Genomic DNA, 21,488 nt, shown 5'->3' with positions numbered 1-21,488 from the left:
TAGCGATCATCACAAAAACCGTCAACGGGTACGGTAACGGTGCGGAGAGCATAACCGAGCTCACGCTTAGCCAGGAAGCTTCCGGGTTGGTCGGTCAATACAAGGACATTATCCGGGAACAGGACAACCGACTGCAGAAGCTACAAGAACAGTTTCGAGCTGCCGAGGCGGAAACGTTACAGATTAAGGTAGAATTTTGCTGGTATCAATTTAATCTTGAAATATTAAATTAAGTTTTGCTTCCTGCAGTCCCATCTAGAACACGCGCAAAGCACAAACTCCCAGCTGATGGATCAGAACATCCTGCTAAAGGCCCAGCTACAAGCCGCTTCCGACCTGCAGAAAACCCAGCAGCAGCAATCTCCCTTCCATCTGCTGCCGACGCAGGGCGAACAAACAAACCACCAAATCGAGGTGCTCGAAACGCAACTCTCCGCACTCAACCTCCAGCAGCAGGAAGCCCACTCGAAGACGACCTATCTGGAGGCGGAAAACCGTCGACTGCTGACCGAGGTCGAAGCGCTCCGACAGCGGGTGAACGCAGCGGAACGTGGCGAAGCTGAAGCCAAGGCGGACCTGGAAAAGCTGCGCCGAGACCAGGAAGACCTGCTCGAGCTGCTGACCGACCAGGAAAGCAAGATGGGAAGCTACCGAGCGCTGCTGAAGAAGCTGGGCCACAAACTGGACGACGATAGCGACGACGAGCAGGAACCGGAAAACAACGGCGAAGGGGAGCACATTCCACTGCAATAATATTCACCACTAGGACCAATTGTCGAAAGGTCATCCCCGTACTGTAATTTATCCACTTCAGGAAGAAAATATATCTACGTTAAACAACGCGCCGCAGTATTCGTGTGGAAGTTCTTTTGCTCTACTTCATTGCAAACCAAACCAAGTTTTTATGTGTAATAAAATGCTAATCTATCAATATATCTATTCTCTAGTAAAGTGTTATCGTAGCTTGACGCAGAATCTGTTTCCGCTTACCTTCCGTTGCCGTCGCGCTTACGCCGCCAGAATCGGCATGATTACGTTCAGCATCTAGCGTTGAAAAAAAATACGAAATTTTGTATATCTTAATAAAAGTATCACCACCAAAAAAAGAATGCAGTTTCATTTACCTTTGATTCTGTGTTGAATTTCGCCTGCACCTTGCTGCTGTCGATCGTGTAGTCCACAAAAGCGTCCAACAGGTAGCCCTTCTTGCGGGCCTCGAGTAGAATTCGGTCCTCGCCGACGTCCAGCGTGATTTCCTTCACCGATGTCTGTGGAAGACGGATTATGTTTGGAAATTTAATATGGTTGGAACTTTTTCTTGTTTTGCTTTCCAAAATTATCTAAATAAATTAACAACTTAAGCAAAACAATGGAGCACCCGCAGTCGAGCAGTTTTTGACAGTTCGCTCCATAAGAAATACATTGAGCATGAGCATGAGCATGAGAGACCACCCATGGTTGTCCTTCTCCGTTGCTGAACAGGACCATAATATCCCATCAGTACAACCGGTCACACGCTTCAACGATCAAATGATGTTCCCATAGACTAATAAAAGACTACACAGTAGGCTCTGAACCATGACTCAACCTTTTTATGACCCCTCGGCACGGCTGGTTCACTGTCAAAAATGACAGATCGAAATGTCATCAACTGGCAGCTCTGACTTTGACATGACATTTCACGCAATGTTATTGTTTATGTTTTTGTTTATGTTTTTGTTTTGAATTAAACGGAAAATGTTCCAGATGCGGACGGTAATTACTAGAGTGAACCATCGTTCGGGGGGGATCCTGAGGGTGGTCGAATTTCTAGCGATTCCGTGTGTCTGCTGAAAGATGGACACGCCTACGCCTGAAGGTCATTCCGGGATTCGAACGGCAACATGGGCCTCACCATCGAGGGCAAGAACTGGCTCCTGATCGAGATCATTTCGGGCTGTTAATCGTCATCCTCCTAGAAAACGACCACGTGAACACCGTCGGGTTTACCAAGCAAAGCGGCGTATCTAGCCGTGGCCCGCCTCCGGTTGATACTGCCGGGGCAAGACTGACCTTCTTCAACCCGGGATCTTCATCCTGAAAGGCAAGAAAGTCCTTGCAGACGCCATCTGGGCCTCGACGTACTGAATCTACTTCAAAAACCTCAACAGGCCCAAGATCTTTGCCCCGAACTGCCATTCCGAACCCGGGGGCATGAGCTCGAACCAGCAACTTGGAACTGGCAACGAGGAAGCCGAACAACGCAGTTTGTCAGCAAGCAGGTGCAGGGCATGCGCATCCTTAAAGTTGTTACTAGCGGAGGTCAGCACAGTTTGTCCCATGTAGAGGGAGACTTGTAGGAAGCCACCCCGTCACGGAACCGAAACCCGCCGCCGCCGCCGCTAAGTCCAAGAATGTAGAATGAAAATAAACTTTACTACAAAGAAAACAAAAACGCAAATACTTTTTATCATGTACTTCAAATTTTATTTTCAATTGTTGGTTACAAATATTTTCAACTTGATCTAAAGATTCACTTCTTCTTGACCAATTCCTCGCCCTTCTGGATGTTTTTCTTCAGCTCCAGAATGGCCTTCTTCAGCAGCTCCTTCTCATTGGCGTTCACTAGGGCAGACCAAGGTGTGGGTCGACTCCGGCACGGTCAATGTCCAGCGTGGAAATGGCCAACACGCGCTTTGGGTCCAAAACTGCAGCCTTGGGCAGAGTGTCGCAGGCAATCGGGACCGTTGAGTTAACCGGATTCGAGATGGGGGCACGCATTGGCACATCCGGCGGCGAGGACGCGGGCGATCAAGGTGTTCGTGTTGAACAGATTTGGCTCGCTAAACAATAATCCCTGCACTGCTGATTGACTTATTGCAAAGCAAAACAACACAAACAAGATGCGCGCGTAAATCAGCACAAAACGAAATCGAAAAAGCCAGCGCTGCCAGGTCGATCTGTCATACGAGGGGCGAGCCGATATGGGGTTCAACGTTGTACCGCGGTTCACAGCTTATGAGTCATACTTTTTGGAAAATTTTGTTCGGAGTGAGTAGTCTTTAATTAGTCTATGATGTTTCCCTTATCAACAGCATGCATGAATGCGCTGAAAAGATAAAACATAACGATCATCAAAACTAGAGCCGGTGCGAATAGGAAACAGTCGTTGACCACCAACGGCGCCCGCCATGTCAGTTTGTAGATCTCGAGGGAATGGGACGGGAATGTTAGTTAGCACAGGCTGCTACCAAGGGTGGGTTCTATACGATATCCACACCCTCGCGTGTGCCGGAAAACTACTTCTACTTGGGATTTTGTTAGTGGGTAAGGGTAACGGCCAGGATTCATCATATACAGTGAGTCAAATATTTGTCCGTACCCCCCCGTACGGAAAATGTTTGTGATATAAAAGTACATAAAATTCGACTAAAGTGCCATGTTTTATACATCAATCGACGCGGCAGAATATCCTCTTTAAGACACTGTCATTGAATTTGCAAAAAACTTTTTCTTAAAAAATACAAAAATAGTTAACTGAAAAAAGTCAAAAAAAGAGGTCAAATAATTGTTCGTACCCCTAGTAAAAGTACAAAATCTGATCGATTCAAGTGAATTTATTTATGAAATGTTGTTTCTGTGTCAAATACTAGTACCTCTAGCCAGTTTGTGACAACTTTGAACTTCTGATAACTTTGTTTAGTTAGTTTATATAAAAAATTGGTTTAAATTTAGTATTTTTAAGTAAAACTTATCAAAACATAAGTTTATAAACAACTATTTTTATAAAATTGCTATTTTATGTTGTAAGAGTCTCTATTGAACAAGTTTCAACAATATTTGTTCAAAATATACATTGTTTTCATCTTTTTCATTGACATTTTTCGATCAAAAATACTGTTTCGGAACAATACCGTTAAACAATCCGGATTGTCCCGGAACCGGTATAACCCCTCGGTGGGAAATTTTGTGGTGGTCAGATAGAGGACAAAAAAACCCACCTCTTGCAATTTGAAGCATCCAATTTCGTCCACTACAGCCCGATTACGAGTCCCTAGTCTGAAAATTTAAATTTTCACTTTCCGTGCTGAGAATTTCTGTACCGTCCTGGGTCAGAATGTTTTGCTTGAGGAATTTTAAAATTTCAAATTTCAGACTAGGGACTCGTAATCGGGCTGTAGTGGACGAAATTGGATGCTTCAAATTGCAAGAGGTGGGTTTTTTTGTCCTCTATCTGACCACCAAAAAAAATTCCCCCCGAGGGGTTATACCGGTTCCGGGACAATCCGGATTGTTCAACGGTATTGTTCCGAAACAGTATTTTTGATCGAAAAATGTCAATGAAAAAGATGAAAACAATGTATATTTTGAACAAATATTGTTGAAACTTGTTCAATAGAGACTCTTACAACATAAAATAGCAATTTTATAAAAATAGTTGTTTATAAACTTATGTTTTGATAAGTTTTACTTAAAAATACTAAATTTAAACCAATTTTTAATATAAACTAACTAAACAAAGTTATCAGAAGTTCAAAGTTGTCACAAACTGGCTAGAGGTACTAGTATTTGACACAGAAACAACATTTCATAAATAAATTCACTTGAATCGATCAGATTTTGTACTTTTACTAGGGGTACGGACAATTATTTGACCTCTTTTTTGACTTTTTTCAGTAAACTATTTTTGTATTTTTTAAGAAAAAGTTTTTTGCAAATCCAATGACAGTGTCTTAAAGAGGATATTCTGCCGCGTCGATTGATGTATAAAACATGGCACTTTAGTCGAATTTTATGTACTTTTATATCACAAACATTTTCCGTACGGGGGGGTACGGACAAATATTTGACTCACTGTAGGATGATGATGCGACCCAATAATCAATGAATTTTGTTTAATGATGTGATGTATTATGCATTCTCAAGGCAAACAGTCGGATGATGCGGATGAGATTATTCCCGGTTATTTGGTGTTGAGTTTAGCATAAATGATTCAATCTTAGACAGCCGGCTGTGGAAAGATAAAACCAAATAAAATGCGAAAACGCGAAACCGACCGGACCGAAAAACACACACAATCGGGGGACAACAAAGACGGAAACGGCAACGAAAATCCTGCGCGAGGACCGCGACGCACACCGTTCAAATTCTCCAACTCAACTGTCAAACATCTCGAAACCGCCCGGATCGAAATACACACACAAACGGGGGGACATCAAAGACGGAAACGGCAACGAAAATCCTGCGCGAGGACCGCGACGCACACCGTTCAAATTCTCCAACGCAACTGTCAAACATCCCGAAACCGCCCGGATCAAAATACACACACAAACGGGGGGACAACAAAGACGGAAACGGCAACGAAAATCCTGCGCGAGGACCGCGACGCACACCGTTCAAATTCTCCAACTCAACTCAGTTCGCTCCATAAGAAATACATTGTAGAAAAAAGCAAAAACTGCTCGAATGGAAGTGCTCCATTGTTATTTGAGAACTTCTTGTTAACCAGATTTTTTGATTGGTTTTTAGTCTGAACTGTTTCCATTTTTTCTTTTTTTTTTTAATGAATTTGTTTATTCTGATAAAATTGGGAATATTGCCTTGTTTTTTGTTTTGTGCTTTCTGGTTACTTATTCAATTGTCTGTTATTTTCATAATGTATATTTTTGAAGTTAAACCTCTAATGCCCAATTTTGAGATTTCCAAAAAACTGTTCACTTGGTTTATGTGATGGTTCCAAACAAGTTTGAATGTTTTGTTTATTTATTTTTTTTTGCTTCCTGATTTTTCGGGCCGATTTTGAAACTTTTGGAAATATTAGCAATTTTTTTATTTTCAAATTTGAAATAATATTTTTTGAAAAAAATTGTCAAATAAAATAAATGAGCCCAATTTTAGATGCAAAACAAAATTTGCAATCGAAAGTGACTTGACACATTTTTTGATAAAATGAATTGTTTTCAAATTAAAGCTTATTTTTTTAATTTTTTGTTATGTTTTTTAATAATAGCAATATAACACATATTTGTGAATTTCCTACAGTTTTATTTATTTTTTACTTTGTTGACAGTTTCATCGTATTAGCTTTGTAGGGTGAAACTTTAGTGATTTTTTTTTCTCTTTTCTATGAAACTAATTATGAATTTAAAAATCTAGCTTAACCATTTAAAATTTTCAAACTCCAAAAGATTACTATTGATTCAAGACATTCGAAAATATTTTTTTACATTTTTAATTTTGAAAATCGAGCAGTTTCAAGTTATTTTGATCACTTTTCTACCAACCCAGTATGATTCAGTACCATTTTGTTCGTATTCAATTCGTATTTTTCAAAAATTATACAAAAAGGGTTAACTTACACACTCCGGCAGATAAAACTCGCCAATCAGCATCTTGGCCCGGCCGGTGGCCGGCTCGCGGAACAACCGACAGTCGGGCTTCTTGCACGAAGCCTGCGAAATCGCCACCTTGGTCGGATCCGGCACGTACACCGCCGCATCCTTTCCGGACGTCTTGTTCTTGTCATTCTTCATCGCTTTGATCGCAACCGGGTCAATCTCCTCGATCAGCGGTTTCTTCGGCTTCACCTCCCCGCTTCCTCCACTGCTCAAGCCGTCCAACTCACGCAGCTTTACCATGTCCTCCGGCGTAGGATTTTTGTAACTCTCGTAAACCGCCTTCACGTCCCGGTTAGCCACGCTGTGCGCAATCAGCTTGTCCACAAACTTCTTGTTCTTCAGCACGCGCCAGTCCAGCTCGTCCAACCGGATGCCGTACTTGCTGTCGATGCCCTCGAACACGATCGTGATGAGGAAATCCTGCATCAACCCGCCGGTTTCGACCTTTTTGAAGAAGGTACAGTTTACGGCAATGTCGCACACCTGGCACTCGGTGCCCGAGTTGTCCTTCATGGGCCGTGGCTGGGAGATGCTCATCGGAACCTTGAACTGGCTCGGCGTGCCATCGTTCAGGATGGCCATCAGCTGGTCGTCGGTGATGTCCTCCGGCGCAGGGATACCGTCGGTTTGGCACAGGTTGATGAAGAATTTTTCCTTCGATTCCTTCTTGAATGCCTTCAGACAGAAACCTGCGTGGGTGCAGACGGGAGAAAGAGATGACAATGCATTATTAGATAATTGTCTTAATCAGTGTGCAAATATTTTGATCAAACAAGTGAGAAGGTGCAGATTCATCGGCGTGAACGACTTCTCGTCGTAATTGGAACTGCTTTCTGGAGTGTGCACTCCGCAAGGGGCCAGATATCCCACTATCTTGAGCAAACACACTTCACTGTATGGATTACAAAGCAAGGCAAATTGGGTAGGCTTCAAGCGTGCTTGAGCTTGACTTTCCAAAATTACTGTTACAGAAGTACATAGTGTACTTCTGGAGCAACACGAGAAAAGGGCGGATAAGCATTTTGACAGCTGAAACTGTTTTAAACATTCCAAGACAACTACCAAGTAACTTTTTCACAAAACTCGAAGTGTTAAACAATAGCTCAGGAGTTTTTTTAAAAGGTCCAATAAACCAAATTTCCAGTTTTTGCTTTTTGGGTGTTTCTGAAATCGCTTTGAGTCACACCCAAAAAGCAAAAACTGAAAATTTGGTTCATTGGACCTTTTCAAAAAAAAAAAAAAAAAACTCCAGAGCTGACCTTTCCAGCTACCTCCTATCGCTGCAGGTTTTGTTAAATAGTTACCTGTTGTCTCAGAATTTGCGAATTAGTTCTAGCTGTCAAAATGCTTATGCGCCCTTTTCAAATGTTGCTCCAGACTTAATTAGTATCTAAAATATACTCATGCTTTAAAAAAATCAGGAAGTCGATTCCCGGCTCGGACACATGGTGATCTTTTCTCTTCTAAATTGGATTGCTTGGTAAGGCCGTTGCAAATATTTTTCAAAGTTTATGTCGCCCCCCTTCAAAATCGGCCCGAAATTTTTCACGAAATTAAGTTTTGAAAAAGTTGGTCGTCGTTGATCATGGCCGTTCTTGGTCACCCGCGACAGACACGGACGACAAAATAAGGAAAAAACAAAATGTAACTTTTTCAAAACTTGTTTTTCGTAAAATTGCGATAACTCGTGATGGTTACAAGCAAACCCCTTATGTTTATACATCAACATTTTTTGTAATTGTTTGCTCTACAACTTTGTAGAACATTGTTACATGGGAATTACTATGGGAAATTGGAACTTTTTGTTCAAACGCTCCTACAGGTCTGGGAAAATCACGCTCCAAGTTCTGGCATGGTTTGGCCTAAGGGGAATGGTCTGACGAACACTTTTCCAGAAGAAAGCACACCAAGCACACGGATTCGTTGTACCTAGAGCTGGCGCATCGGCAAACAATCCGATGTCTCCGGAATCAACGGTTTTCCCCGAAAAAGCATCAAATTTTCCTTAGCATGCTATGAAAGCTTGATGCACACCGCGACGCCATATGTCAGACCGCTACCACGTGGTTTTTTTTTGACAAACGTACCCACCCTAGCTTACATACATGTAAACCGGCAAAAATGTCAGAGGTTGGCTTGAGCACACACTTAAACTTTTTTTAAAATCTGCTTTAAGGGCATTGAAATATATATTTTCAACTATTATCAAAATAAATTTGAAGCCATTTGGTTGTATGATTGCCGAGATATAGCCTTTTTAAGTTAGCAGTTTCCAAAAACGGGTGCCACGATATCTCCACACTGCATTGACCAAATCGGCTCAAAATTTTGGTGAAGCCTCGTTAATGCGGTCCTGTGTGCATGACGAATTTTGATTTTCAAAAAGTCAACACGGTCCAAATCGGTTTAGCCGATCCGGAGATAATCGTGTGCATATTTTTCGGTGCACGGACTTACAGACATACACACGCACATACATTTGTTCAGAATTTGATTCCGAGTCGATAGGTGTACGTGAAGGTGGGTCTACGAGGTCAAATAAAGAAGTTCATTTTCCTCATTGAGGTGAGGAAGGCAGAAATCGCCAGTTTTGGATTTTTGTTTTTTTTTTTTTAAATGCAAAATTTCAAAATCGGGCTTCGTCATGCACATGGAATATGTCTTGCAAGTCTTCACCTCAAATTTCAGCCGATTTGGTCCATCCCATCTCGAGATATCGTGGCACCCGTAAATCAACTCGGTGTTCAGAGAAAAACGCTCACAAAGTTTGACAGTTTGCTTTGCGCATGGAAAAATTGAGCGTAAATCGTCTCTTACTCAGTTTAACCATGCAATACCTTCATGAAACTTTCTGGAGTGAATGAAAATCATCTTTTAAGTGGATCGAACAAATTTCCTGAAACATGAAATTTTGAAATTTTCTACATGTATGTATCCCCTTAAATGACGTTTTTTTACAGTTGAGTAACGGAAAATGGCAGAGTTTTTTAAACTTTTTTTGTATTTTTCTGATGAAAAATACGTTTTTTCGGAATTTTGAGAATGCCATCAAATCGGGCGTATATTTTACATAAAGTCCTTTTGACACCAAATTTCTATCTCATGACCGTTTCAGGCTGCAAATGATTGAAAAACACCTCTTTTTGGTATGTTCAAAAATAGAAGGGGTCGTACCGCCCCTCCGTCACGAGATATCAAAAAAAAGGACCTCGGATTCGTGATCAGGGACAAAAGTTACCCCTTAGGACAAAGTTTCACGCAAATCGAAGAGGGGTCGAGGCAACTGCTGTGTGAGTTGGCGGAGAAATACCCATAGCTAATACCTCCTTCAGTTGAAAATTTCAGGCAAATTAGGTAAAAACCTGAGAAAACGCTTTCATCGATTCGAAGCACTTCTTCAATTTTTGATATTTTTCGATGTGGGACCAATATTTAGACGACCTTGATACTTTTTTTTGGGAAATCTCATATTTGTTTTACCTTCTAGAGAGCTCTGTTCAGACCTTTGAAGATTGGTTTGTTTTGTGGGAAAAATCAGGTCCAGCTGAATCAAATGGGACAGAATCAATCGCAAAGTGTGAAGCTCATATTTGATGCAATAATGCAAGCTCGATGTTTAAGAGATTTTCTTATTATTTCTTATTTGATCTTGTTCAATATCCTGATTGTTTCCAATGACACCAAATAGATCAGAAAATGAACCTTTACCCAAATCTAACAACTGCAACTAATTTTTTTAATAGTTATAATCAAGCTATTATCTGAATCACCAGCTTAGCGTAATCGCTATCCCTAACGACAAACCATATCACAATCACACAGAGCGAGCTCATTTCTCCCACTTCCACCCACATCCCGCCAAACAAAATGATGAATGGTGGATACACAACACCAAACCGTTTTTGTTTCCGCCGGGAAGCCTCTCGAAGCGACAAAAAGTGCCTTCTCATCTAGCAACAGGGGCCGCGACGTGGGGCCGCAACAAACAAACCACGCGCGACGTGACTGTACACGAAACGTCGCACGGCCCAATTGCGTCATCATGTTCACCAGACTGGTGAGCTCATCAATCCGGAGGGGGTTGTGGTGTGTGGTTTTCGGCTTAGCCTGTTGGTGAACGCGTCGCGCTTTACAGTTCTTCGCTGGAGCTTGCCGTGAACGGTTCGGTCGCGCGGGAGTACTACGAGGTTGTTTTTTGTCGTTTGCGGGTAGGTCAAAGTCTCTCGTGTGAAGTTCTTGGTCTGGTTGGGGGTTCTACAGTGTGTGGAGTTGCAGTATCCGAGTGGTAACTGTGTCATCAGATTTGGTTGATGGCTTCTGATTGATCATTGAGTCGTCGTCGTCGTCGGCGAAGCCATTGCGTAATCGGTCAATTGCACCGCGCGCGCGAATCGAGCGACCGTAGGCAAAAATAGAAAGGCCGATTCTGTGAAGAGAGAGATACTTGTTGATTAGAGTGAATCTAAGCGATTATTAGTTTTAATTGGTGTACGTACCCGGACGCGTATTGATTAGGATAAACGCCGGGTCATCCCACGGGTCCGTTGGTGACACCCTATTGACCCCGTTCCCCGGCCGGTCGCGATCTCATAGGACAGGTTGGTTAACCGCAGGTGCTTCAACGCGCGGAGATGACGTGATGCTTGGTTAATCTCTTTCACCAAAAAACGAAAAAAGAAAAACCGGATTTGGACCGCAATTTGGACCAAGTGCTTGTTGACGGTCGTCGTCATCATCATCACACACACTCGATGTGGTGTGGTCGTAATTAGAGAGGGCCTGTAGCGAGACTTCATTTATTGTTGAAAAAGGGAATGAATACCTCACAATTCAAGCGTTCTCGACGTTATTTATGACCTGGATGGTCACTACCCGAAAAAAAAGTAGAAAAGTGTGATTTGTCCAAGCGCAGAACATGATTGTGCGGGTTTTTTTCGGAAACGCTTCGGTTCTCATTCGTGGTTGTGCTGGTTGGCCGGCCGGCCGGCTTGTCGCGGAGGTTTAAATATTGGTCTAGCGTTTGAAAGCACTTTGCGCGCGCGGCACGAGAGGCTTTGTGTGTTTGTTTTGATAATAGAGACAGGAATTTGCTTGGGTTTAGGGGCAGCAGGCAGCGTGGGACAGCTCGTGCCGTGTATGGATTTCGGAACTGTTCAGTGTGGCTTGGCTGGGTTTTTCCAGGACTGGACGGTTTGCTCTCATCGTGGATAGTTCCTAGTTCTCGATTTTTGAAGAATTTGAAAAGATTTAAATTTATGCTCTCTAGAGTACATGTTGCTCTTAATTTGACCTAAGCGTTGTATTCATTTATTAGTAGCGAAGTTTGAACATGCTTTTTTTCAACCAATTTCTGGTCGTCAAAGCATTGCACAGTGGTCCAGATCGCAAAATAAAGTGATTTTTTTTTCCGAAAAATGGTTATGTTTTGGAGTTTTGGTGTACAAGGCTTTCTAAGCCCAGTGAAAAAAATATAATTTAACTCAAAAATGACGAACTCCTCGTCACAGTGTCCTGATGCAAACAATGATCGAGCTGTAGCTGTCACAGCTCTGCGAAGTATGTTGGCTGACATATCGGGCAGTCAGTCAAAAAAACCAGCTAGAAGTCGCCTGACAAAAAACTTTTGCTAGAAAGAGATAGGAATCCTGATGCAAACAAACGTCCAGCTGTCATGTAAACATAGAGTTATCTACGTGCGCATGTATTGTGTGTACGTACACGAAAAAGATTGAGGTTAAATTTTGTACCCGCCAGCAAAACAAATGGGGTGCTAGTGTGCGTGAGAGCGTGAGAGTTGTTGAAAATGAAAAGGGACCACCTCTTTGGTTTGGCTGAAAATTAGGGTGGTTTTAAAAATCTAACTTTTCAGGTTTTTTTTGGGATTTTTGTCTTCTAGAAAATTGTTAGGCTTGCCAATTCAAGTAACTTTTTCGAATACACCAACATTTCTAGATTAAATTTTCAAAAGGTCCTATTTGTATAGGATAGGTTGTTTTGAAAATTTAATCTAGATTTTATCTCAAAATCTATACTCTCTACTACCAAATTTATTTGAAAGCATCTTAGCAAATCATAACAATTTTTTTTTTTTTGAAAGTATAAATTCAGGGTAAAGTTTTAGACAAAAGTAACTTTTAGAGCTCTAAAAATCTAACATTTTCATTGTTTGACAAATCATTTTGGACATAAGGGGAGATTAGCTTTGCCCCATAGGGTTATTTTTTCGAATCTATGCCATTTCCCTGAAACCCATATTACCGAAGGGACATTTCCTCTAATAGTCATTTCCCCGAATTTCCCATTTCCCCTAATCGTCCACATCCCCGAATGCCATTTTCCCGAACGGGCCACAATCCCGAATGCCACTTACCCGATTAGTCATAGTCCTGACTAGTCATTTCTCTGAATGCCATTTCCCCGAACGCGGTCAAGCGGAAATATCATTTTATAAGAAAAAATTTGATGGCAATTTTTATCACATTAAACTACATGTAATATTTGATGATGATTACGGGTTTTGATTGAAAAATATCAATCAAAACCCGTAATCATAAAAATAACGGTGATCAAAAATAGTCCAAAGACATGTAATATTTCTTGAAAGGTTCGTATTGGCCTTGAATGATCAACTTTCTTTTTGGCTTCATTCAGAACAGACGTAGCATTTAAGGGGGGAAGGGGTGTTGTAAGGTTTGGTACTATTGATTCAAATACAATGAACTTTTTTTTATATATTCTCAAAACAAATACTTTTTTCTTATAGATATGATAATAATAATGCAAGAGAAGTTTTGTTATTTTTTATGATTCAAAAAACATAACGTGCGATTTTCGTAGTACAGAACCCCGTTCACACTGATCATTTTATTCACATTGCTGGTTTGGGATTTGGCGAAAAGTATAATCAACAAAAACTATAAATAAAATTTGTACCGGCCTCATGTACCTATTTGTTCGATTTTTGGGTTCTTGAACAAAATTCGAAAAAGACAAATTTCCTTGCAAATTTCTCAAAAACAACATCTAATAATCTTATCTAATCGAAACTTCGGATAATCGAAACTTCGGATAATCGAGGCTTCGCATAATCGAGTCTGGACTGTAATTGGGTCCTAAAATTAAGCTTGAATTTGTGATATTATTGTTCACAACGAAAACGAAACTATTGGCACTACGCCCCCCGGGGCATGGCCTTCCTCTAACGTGGGATTTCTGCTCCAGCGCCTCTGACGAGACAGGAGAAACCGGGACCGACGTTTTACTTCACCATCCGATAGAAGCTCAGTGGATAAGGCGGGAATCGAACCCGCGTCTCATAGCATCATCGGGATCGGCAGCCGAAGCCGCTACCCCTGCGCCACGAGACCCACGATCACAACGATATAGCTTAAATCAGGAGTTTTTTTTGAAAAGGTCCAATAAACCAAATTTTCAGTTTTTGCTTTTTGGGTGTTTTTCAATACCCCTGACTCAAGGCGGTTTTAAAAACACCCAAAAAGCAAAAACTGGAAATTTGGTTTATTGGTCCTTTAAAAAAAAAAAAACTCCAGAAATTCAAGCTTAATTTTAGGAACCAATTACAGTCCAGACTCGATTATCCGAAGCCCCGATTATCCGAAGTTTCGATTAGATAAGATTATTAGATGTTGTTTTTGAGAAATTTGCAAGGAAATTTGTCTTTTTTCGAATTTTGTTCAAGAACCCAAATTCGAACAAATAGGTACATAAGGCTGGTACAAATTTTATTTATTTGAACAACCGCAAAGGATTTAAAATTGATGTTTAATTCAATTTTTAAAAAATCACTTCACGGCCTTTCTTGGCAGAAAAGCTACAACTTGACAGCTTGTTCCAAAGGGACCATAGTTGATCAATCGAAAAAATGTTGTCTTGTCAAAAACTTTTTTTTTTTGCATAAAAATGAAAAAAAAAGTTATCAGAAATGGTTTTTAATCGTGTTTCGTACCGTTGTCTAATCTAATCTCTAATCTAATCGAACACAAGCGCAGCCAGTCCGAAGAAAGCATCCTGGAAGAACTTGGGGTTAGATTACGCTCCAAGTTCTTTCTTGTCAATATTAATTATTGCAGTACACTTGAGTAACCCCGAAGATGTATTGCATAAATTAAAGCGGCCAGGCCTACTGCGTTGCATTAACCGCAGAGACAGATTCTGTGAACGGAGCACATTTCACAGAATCTACAGGGGAGGAAGGATGCGTGGACATACCGTACCAAACGCTCCTGTTTACAGTTTCATATGTGTTTTGTTTAATGTGTTAAGTGTAAAATATAGTGTGGTTATATAATCAATTAAATATAATAATGCAATATAATGATCATTTAATAAAATCCCTTCACCTATATATAATAACCACGCACCCCAGCGACACAAAAGAAATGAAAATGAGCATGCAAAAACAAGACAGCGCGTCCCCGCGGTCAGCGCACTAATCAATCGTGTTTCTTACCGTTGTTCATAAAAATTTACAAAGGGCTCTACTGCCCAATTTACAACATTGAATCAACAGCATACCCAAAAAAGCTGTTTGTTCGGTAAAATTGAGAAAGAAAAAAAACTGTTAGTCATGGAAAAAGGCTTTAGCGAAAATGATGATTAGGTGATATGAAAATTCGTGAAAATTAAATTAAAATAAACGGAGTTTGGCGTAAGTGTCACTTCGGGGAAATGGCATTCGGGGATGTGGCTGATAAATAGGTGCAATTATTTTTTCAGAAACATAATGATACCACCCAGTGAGAATTTGACCTAAAGCGTCGAATATTTTTAGGCTAAATTTCGAGTGCCATTTTTTTTTATTTCAGAGGTACATTATGGGTCGCAAGGTATTAAAATTTAATTAAGAAAAACATATTGGATTGACATCATTAGAAAAAAATTAAGGGTGCTCAGTCTTTAATGTTACTCTATGATTAACTTAAAAAAATATGTATCGCTATTGCACTTTGTCGATCTCTTATGAGAAGCCAAAAAGAACACTTTCACGAGCAGCGTATAACGCGCAAGGGTAAATTTGCTGGCGTTTATGCTTCGACTTGACGACGAACGTGCCGGGACTTCGAATTTGATGTTCAGTATATGATTCTGTTTATACCAACAATTTAATAGGAAAAAATAAGGTAAAAATAAGACGAAAAAAATATGGCTGTATCTCTGGAAATACATTTTGGAAAAGCTTCAAATTTTGGGCCCAAGCAGTTTATGGCGCATGTTTTCGAATGGCTTTTTGTTTGAAACTGAATTCTTGAAATTTGATGGTGTTATCTGTAAAATAGTCCAAAACTACCTCTAAAAACGGCTTGGACCACATTTATTGGTGGAAAATTGTGAATCGAAAAATAAAATGTTCGTCTCCGACCCCATGGCTACAAATCTGAAATATAAAAATTGTGGGTTTTACGAGCGGTTTTCCAATGATGGAAGACACAAATTTTTAAGAGCGGATACAGGCATCGCACAAGTATTTCAGAAAAAGAGCTTCAAAATCAGGCTTTGAGTTCCGGGTTTCGGGCCAAAATTCAATCGAAAGAGCGCATAAAAACCTTCAAATTAGTAATATGTTGTGAAAAGCAACATTTTTGAAATACATTTTTATAAAAGTAACTAAAAGACTGTGAAGAACCCAAACGTTTGAAGATCTAACAACCCTATCAAAAGTTATAAGCATTTAAGTTTAACTTATACAAAGGGCTTTTCACTTTTATAATGTTACAAATAGCTTGATACAAAAAATTAAATAAATGTTGTGCAAAAAAATTATTCCACCACCAAGGGCGCTTCAAGTGTCGATCAATGTGAGTCAAGCGAGTCAAGCTGGGCGATTCCACGAGAATTTAAAGGGCGTATCTTTTGTGTACAAATGGTGATGGTTTTGTTTAATATATTTCCTGCCTGGGTAACTCATCTGCTGTAGAGTAACTGATCGTATATTGAATCCAATTTGCTGTTTTAACATCTCGATAGAATCTATGGGCAAACTCACTCCAATAACACTTCGACAACACGTGTGTCGTTTCTCATGATAAGTAAATCTTCTGGCATGGACCATCAGCACGCAGTTATCAGCCAGGACTTGACTCATTGCGCAATGACGAGAAGTTTTTGGCATGTGGTGATGTATTGTCCGATTTATTGTCAGGGCTATTTAATAGTATTTGAGCGAAACATGTCCGAACAAGATTTTTTTCCATTGCTTAGAGTTGCGAAATAGAGAAAGAACTCTATATGAGCAATTGATTGTCTATTTTTGTAGGAGTTAGATATTTTGCAAAGTACGCAACATTTGTTTCCCTCTTTTATTCATAACGTAAACCGAAAAATAATTTTGATATGTTCAACTCAATCAATCATAATGTGTCTACATATTTTCAAAAAAGTTTTTTTTTTTTTTTAAATAAGCACATTTTCTAGGCAAACGTTTTCAAACGTAATCAAAGCCGGCAACAGCCTTGAGCTGGTACAATTTAACGCCATTATTTGCCAGTTGTAATTGTAACTGATAACGAATGCATGCCAGTGTTATAACTTATGAAAAGTCTTTGTATGTACTCATGTGTCCCAGAGATAACGAAAAGATTGCGTGCGGTAGATTATTTATTTACAAACAGAAGGCCCCCATTGTCATCGTCAGCAGCGCCTGCGTGATAGTCGGATTACGCGTCGTCGGACGGACGGTGTCAAATTTTGGTGTGGAGTCTTCACGCCAAATGACTGATAAAGAACGCGCTCAAGGCGCAAGGTTAACCGGTTTCGGCGGTGGACGGTCGTGCTGGTTTGCGCTAATTGTGACGATTTGGAATCAAGAGATTTAAATTATGAAATTGGATAAAATTTGATTTGATTTTATGGTGCTGTTGATGATAGCGCGGTACAGAAACTTTGAACGTTATCGGCTCTTGACTCTAGAGAATACATACTGATAATAAATCGAGCTGTATTTTTAGGGTTAGCATCGATTGTTCAATTTAATGGTTGATGATCATTCTTCTTTTGTCAATTCTTTATTCTTATATCCTTAAACTTTTAAATTGTTGATTTTTTGTTTTTTTTTTAATTTTAAGTTTTAATTTGTGTTCTGAAATTATGAATGCTTAAATTCTTAAATTCTTTACTTCTTAAATTCTTAAATTCTTAAATTCTTAAATTCTTAAATTCTCAAATTCTTAAATTCTTAAATTCTTAAATTCTTAAATTCTTAAATTCTTAAATTCTTAAATTCTTAAATTCTTAAATTCTTAAATTCTTAAATTCTTAAATTCTTAAATTCTTTAATTCTTAAATCCTTAAATTCTTAAATTCTTAAATTCTTAAATTCTTAAATTCTTAAATTCTTAAATTCTTAAATTCTTAAATTCTTAAATTCTTAAATTCTTAAATTCTTAAATTCTTAAATTCTTAAATTCTTAAATTCTTAAATTCTTAAATTCTTAAATTCTTAAATTCTTAAATTCTTAAATTCTTAAATTCTTAAATTCTTAAATTCTTAAATTCTTAAATTCTTAAATTCTTAAATTCTTAAATTCTTAAATTCTTAAATTCTTAAATTCTTAAATTCTTAAATTCTTAAATTCTTAAATTCTTAAATTCTTAAATTCTTAAATTCTTAAATTCTTAAATTCTTAAATTCTTAAATTCTTAAATTCTTAAATTCTTAAATTCTTAAATTCTTAAATTCTTAAATTCTTAAATTCTTAAATTCTTAAATTCTTAAATTCTTAAATTCTTAAATTCTTAAATTCTTAAATTCTTAAATTCTTAAATTCTTAAATTCTTAAATTCTTAAATTCTTAAATTCTTAAATTCTTAAATTCTTAAATTCTTAAATTCTTAAATTCTTAAATTCTTAAATTTCTAAATTCTGAAATTCTGAAATTCAAAAATTCTGAAATTCTGAAATTCTGAAATTCTTAATGAATGAATGAATGAATAATTCTCATACCCGCCGGCGGCTTGGTCCAGTTCACAGGTGTACGCTTGATCAAACAAATCGTCATCTTATGTTCAGTAATCTGTACACCCACGTACATATGTTTTTTTGTACGAATTTTGTTGTTACAAATACCAGTGCTTATATCAAAAGAAATTTCCCAACCCCCCAAAGCAACGGAAATTTGTAACAGGTGTAGGGACACATCACACAGACGCCCTTGTTCAACCGTCACGACATTAAGGGTATGAGATGTCGCAAAATTAATAAGCATACTACCCATAGCCGAACCTTCAACAGAGTGCCGGCAATCGAACACTCACAGCGAACGACCAGGGTAGTACCCTACCGCGTATTTTGTTTTCTAAAATTCTGAAATTCTTAAATTCCTAAATTTTAAAATTCTTAAATTCTTGAATTCTTAATTCTAAAAAAAAAATTCTTGAAATCTCAATTTGTATGTCCTTAAATGCCGAAAATCAGATTAGATTAGAGACCTGAACTGCCGTTCTACGCATAATTGTCCCATGTTCAAAAAAGTGCAACTGAGAAAAACGCGGTTGAAATTTTTCGACCGATTTCTGTGTTTCTACGCATAATTGTCCCGTGAGTTATATTCCCTGGGCTTTGTCATAATGAGTGTCATAGGTTTGATGCTTGTTTGGCAAAGAGTATGATTTGATTCGATGTGGAATTAAAATCGAAGTGTTCAGTATATTGCTGAAGCTTCCATGTTTACACATGGACACCACTTCATGCTGCGAGAACCCACTTTGGCGTAGTCTCAGGGCTTAATCGATGGCCGGTAAGCTGTCATCGAGACAAGGAGGTTCTCTGATAGTGGAAATATCACATTTGTACAATGAACCGCTACATATGTGATTTTTCCCTATCTTAATGTGGGTGTCAGGTTAGGATGCGGGTTTAAAAAAATAGTGTTTGTAGAATTTAGGATTTTAACTATAAATATCAACTTTTTATACTTTGCCTTTAGTTATTTAGGGACAAAATTAGTAACAGTGAATTTAGTAATTCTATCAGAATCGGTGATTTTCATTCAAGTAGCATAAAAACCATTCTGATTTGTCAAAATTTCCATAGAGTCTCGATCAATCAATAGTGAAATGATATCGGACTAAATTCGTTGATCTGTTGAACTAACGGTTGTCGGATTATGATTGTATCGACCATTGTTGCGAATCGAGGATCTACTAGAATTCTGACGAACAAATGGTCGTCTCTTTTTCAATTCACGACTTGTAAAATATCAACTGTTATTTTTTTTGTTTTTTTTTTTTTAAAAGAAGCTAGACAGGTTTTAAAAGAAACGTTTTTTTTTTGGTTAATAATTAAAATGTCGGGGATTTGAGATAAGAGTAGCTTTCGGATAGGTTGCTTTAAATCTTGTATTCAATTCAAGTTAGGTAGCTATCCGCAAATGAATATTTGGACTTATATGAATAATTGAACATTTTGGACTTATGAATAACACACAACTGTGCATTTATTCTAGAGTCAGATCCATACAGCGTCAGTGTTTATTTGGTCGAAGTGTACTATTTCATTGGCAGATCTGGTTCTAGTTGTAATGTACGACAAGACTACTGACGGACGTGACAGGACGAGGGCCCAGTTTAGAGGTTTCGACATCAACGATGTGCGGCTGGATCACCCTCCCAAAAAAAAAAAAATAAATAAATAAAAATAATTGTCCCGTGAGTTATATTCGGCCTATGTGCCCCTAATCGCCCCAGTTAGCAGTTTATCACACTTATTTGTGATTCTCTTGCTATAAAACAGGTAAACAAGATATAATGGTTTGTAAAAATAATGATTCCGTGTAAGAAAATACTTGACGGGACAATTATGCGTAGAAGTTTAATTATGGGACAAACAGACTTGATGTTGTTTTTAATGAGTTTCTGAACAAAGTACCAAATTTTATGTGTTTTTCTTAAAGTACACATCAAACTGAACTTAAAAATGTCAAAAAGTCAAAATCGTCCAAAACTGACATGGGACAATTATGCGTAGAATGGCAGTGAATTGCGTGAAAAAAAATCGTGATTCGATTTTCCGAATTGAATTTTTTTTTCATGTTTCAGTTCGAATACAAATTGTATCAATTTTTTTTTTCAAAATAATGGATTTAAGAATGTTAAATTTAAATTTTTTTTTTGTAAATTTATAATTTCTATATTTTATTTCTAATTTAAAAAAATATAATTAGTTCATCAAAACCTCCTTAAATTTGTTTTTTTTTAATTTTTTCTTTTTATAATTTGATTTGATTTGTTAACCAACAGGGCCACAAGGATGACCTATGTAGCAGTTGCCTAGAGTTATAGTGGCTCAGACTTAAAGGGAGCATCTTCAAATTACTGCCGTATCAAGGGCCAAACAATTGTTTCTTTTTAAAATTGTTGAAATTCTATTTTTTTTTTCAATTTTTTGCTAAAGGATCGAGGGCATTTGTTGCTTTGCTTTTTGATTTTTCGGAAATTTGTAATTCAATCAATCATTCAAATTTAGATAAAAAAGGATGGCAGAACACGAATTTGATGTTAAAAGTTAGAAGATAGAAGTTCGCCCAAAAATTTAATCATTTTTCTTTTGTTTTAAGCATGCTATTCGAGAGAACAATAGTTTTCCAGCTACTGCGGGTTTTGTTAAACAGCTACCTGTCAAAATACTTATGCGCCGTTTTCAAATGTTGCCCCAGAATTGTAAATTTTTGTTCGCACAAATTAGAGACCATCTCAAGCCTAGCTAGAATACGACATTGATTATACTCATTAAAACTCACCTGGCAACGGTTTCACAATCTTGCTCCGCCCGGCACTGATGTCCTGGGCCTGCTCGACGATCGGTCCGAACATGTTGTTGAACTCCTCTTGCGCTTCATCCTACAAAACAAAGAGAAACCAGCATTGAGTCAGCAGTTTTACGACCGCTAGAACAAGATCTCCTTCTTTCTCGAACTTACCCGCACAAAACGCAGATTGCGCTCCATCAGGGACGAGTCCGCCTCGAGAAAGGTGGTCCGAGCTTTGGCCATTTTCACACGGAATCACTTTCCAGGAAAACTCTTGAAACTTTCGCGAAACTTCCACAAAACACAACTTGCGACGACGGCGGACACTCGCGGAAAACAAACCGCGCGG

General features: G+C 38.6%; 3 protein-coding genes across 9 annotated transcripts in view; 2 read left to right on the top strand and 1 right to left on the bottom strand.

Annotated features, from left to right (window-relative positions):
* The window catches only part of LOC120422899 (general vesicular transport factor p115), a 2,982-nt gene extending 2,051 nt beyond the window's left edge, over nt 1-931 (top strand). Inside the window, exons 2-3 of the mRNA XM_039586463.2 lie at nt 4-188; nt 250-931. Of these exons, the coding sequence (XP_039442397.1) occupies nt 4-188; nt 250-753 (689 nt within the window). The 3' untranslated portion in view covers nt 754-931. The remainder of the gene's footprint in view (nt 1-3; nt 189-249) is intronic.
* Nucleotides 900-21,488, bottom strand: LOC120422902 (PIH1 domain-containing protein 1). Its single transcript, XM_039586467.2, has 5 exons — nt 21,311-21,488; nt 21,131-21,230; nt 6,339-7,066; nt 1,125-1,268; nt 900-1,044 (listed from the first exon to the last, which is right to left on the bottom strand). Exons 1-5 carry the CDS (start codon nt 21,380-21,382, stop codon nt 1,009-1,011), a joined length of 1,080 nt encoding a protein of 359 aa, XP_039442401.1. The 5' UTR covers nt 21,383-21,488; the 3' UTR covers nt 900-1,008.
* The window catches only part of LOC120422898 (multidrug resistance-associated protein 1), a 52,025-nt gene continuing 40,978 nt past the window's right edge, over nt 10,442-21,488 (top strand). For 6 of the 7 annotated variants that reach the window (XM_039586462.2, XM_039586460.2, XM_039586461.2 and 3 more), the window contains exon 1: nt 10,443-10,585. The gene's annotated coding sequence lies outside the window, so the exon portion shown is untranslated. Of the gene's footprint in view, nt 10,586-21,488 lie in introns of all 7 variants that reach the window. The other variant, XM_052707206.1, reaches the window with a different exon arrangement.

Source organism: Culex pipiens, chromosome 2 (genome assembly GCF_016801865.2).
Source record: "Culex pipiens pallens isolate TS chromosome 2, TS_CPP_V2, whole genome shotgun sequence".
NCBI lineage: Eukaryota > Metazoa > Arthropoda > Insecta > Diptera > Culicidae > Culex > Culex pipiens.
This window is presented reverse-complemented; position numbering and strand designations above follow the sequence as displayed.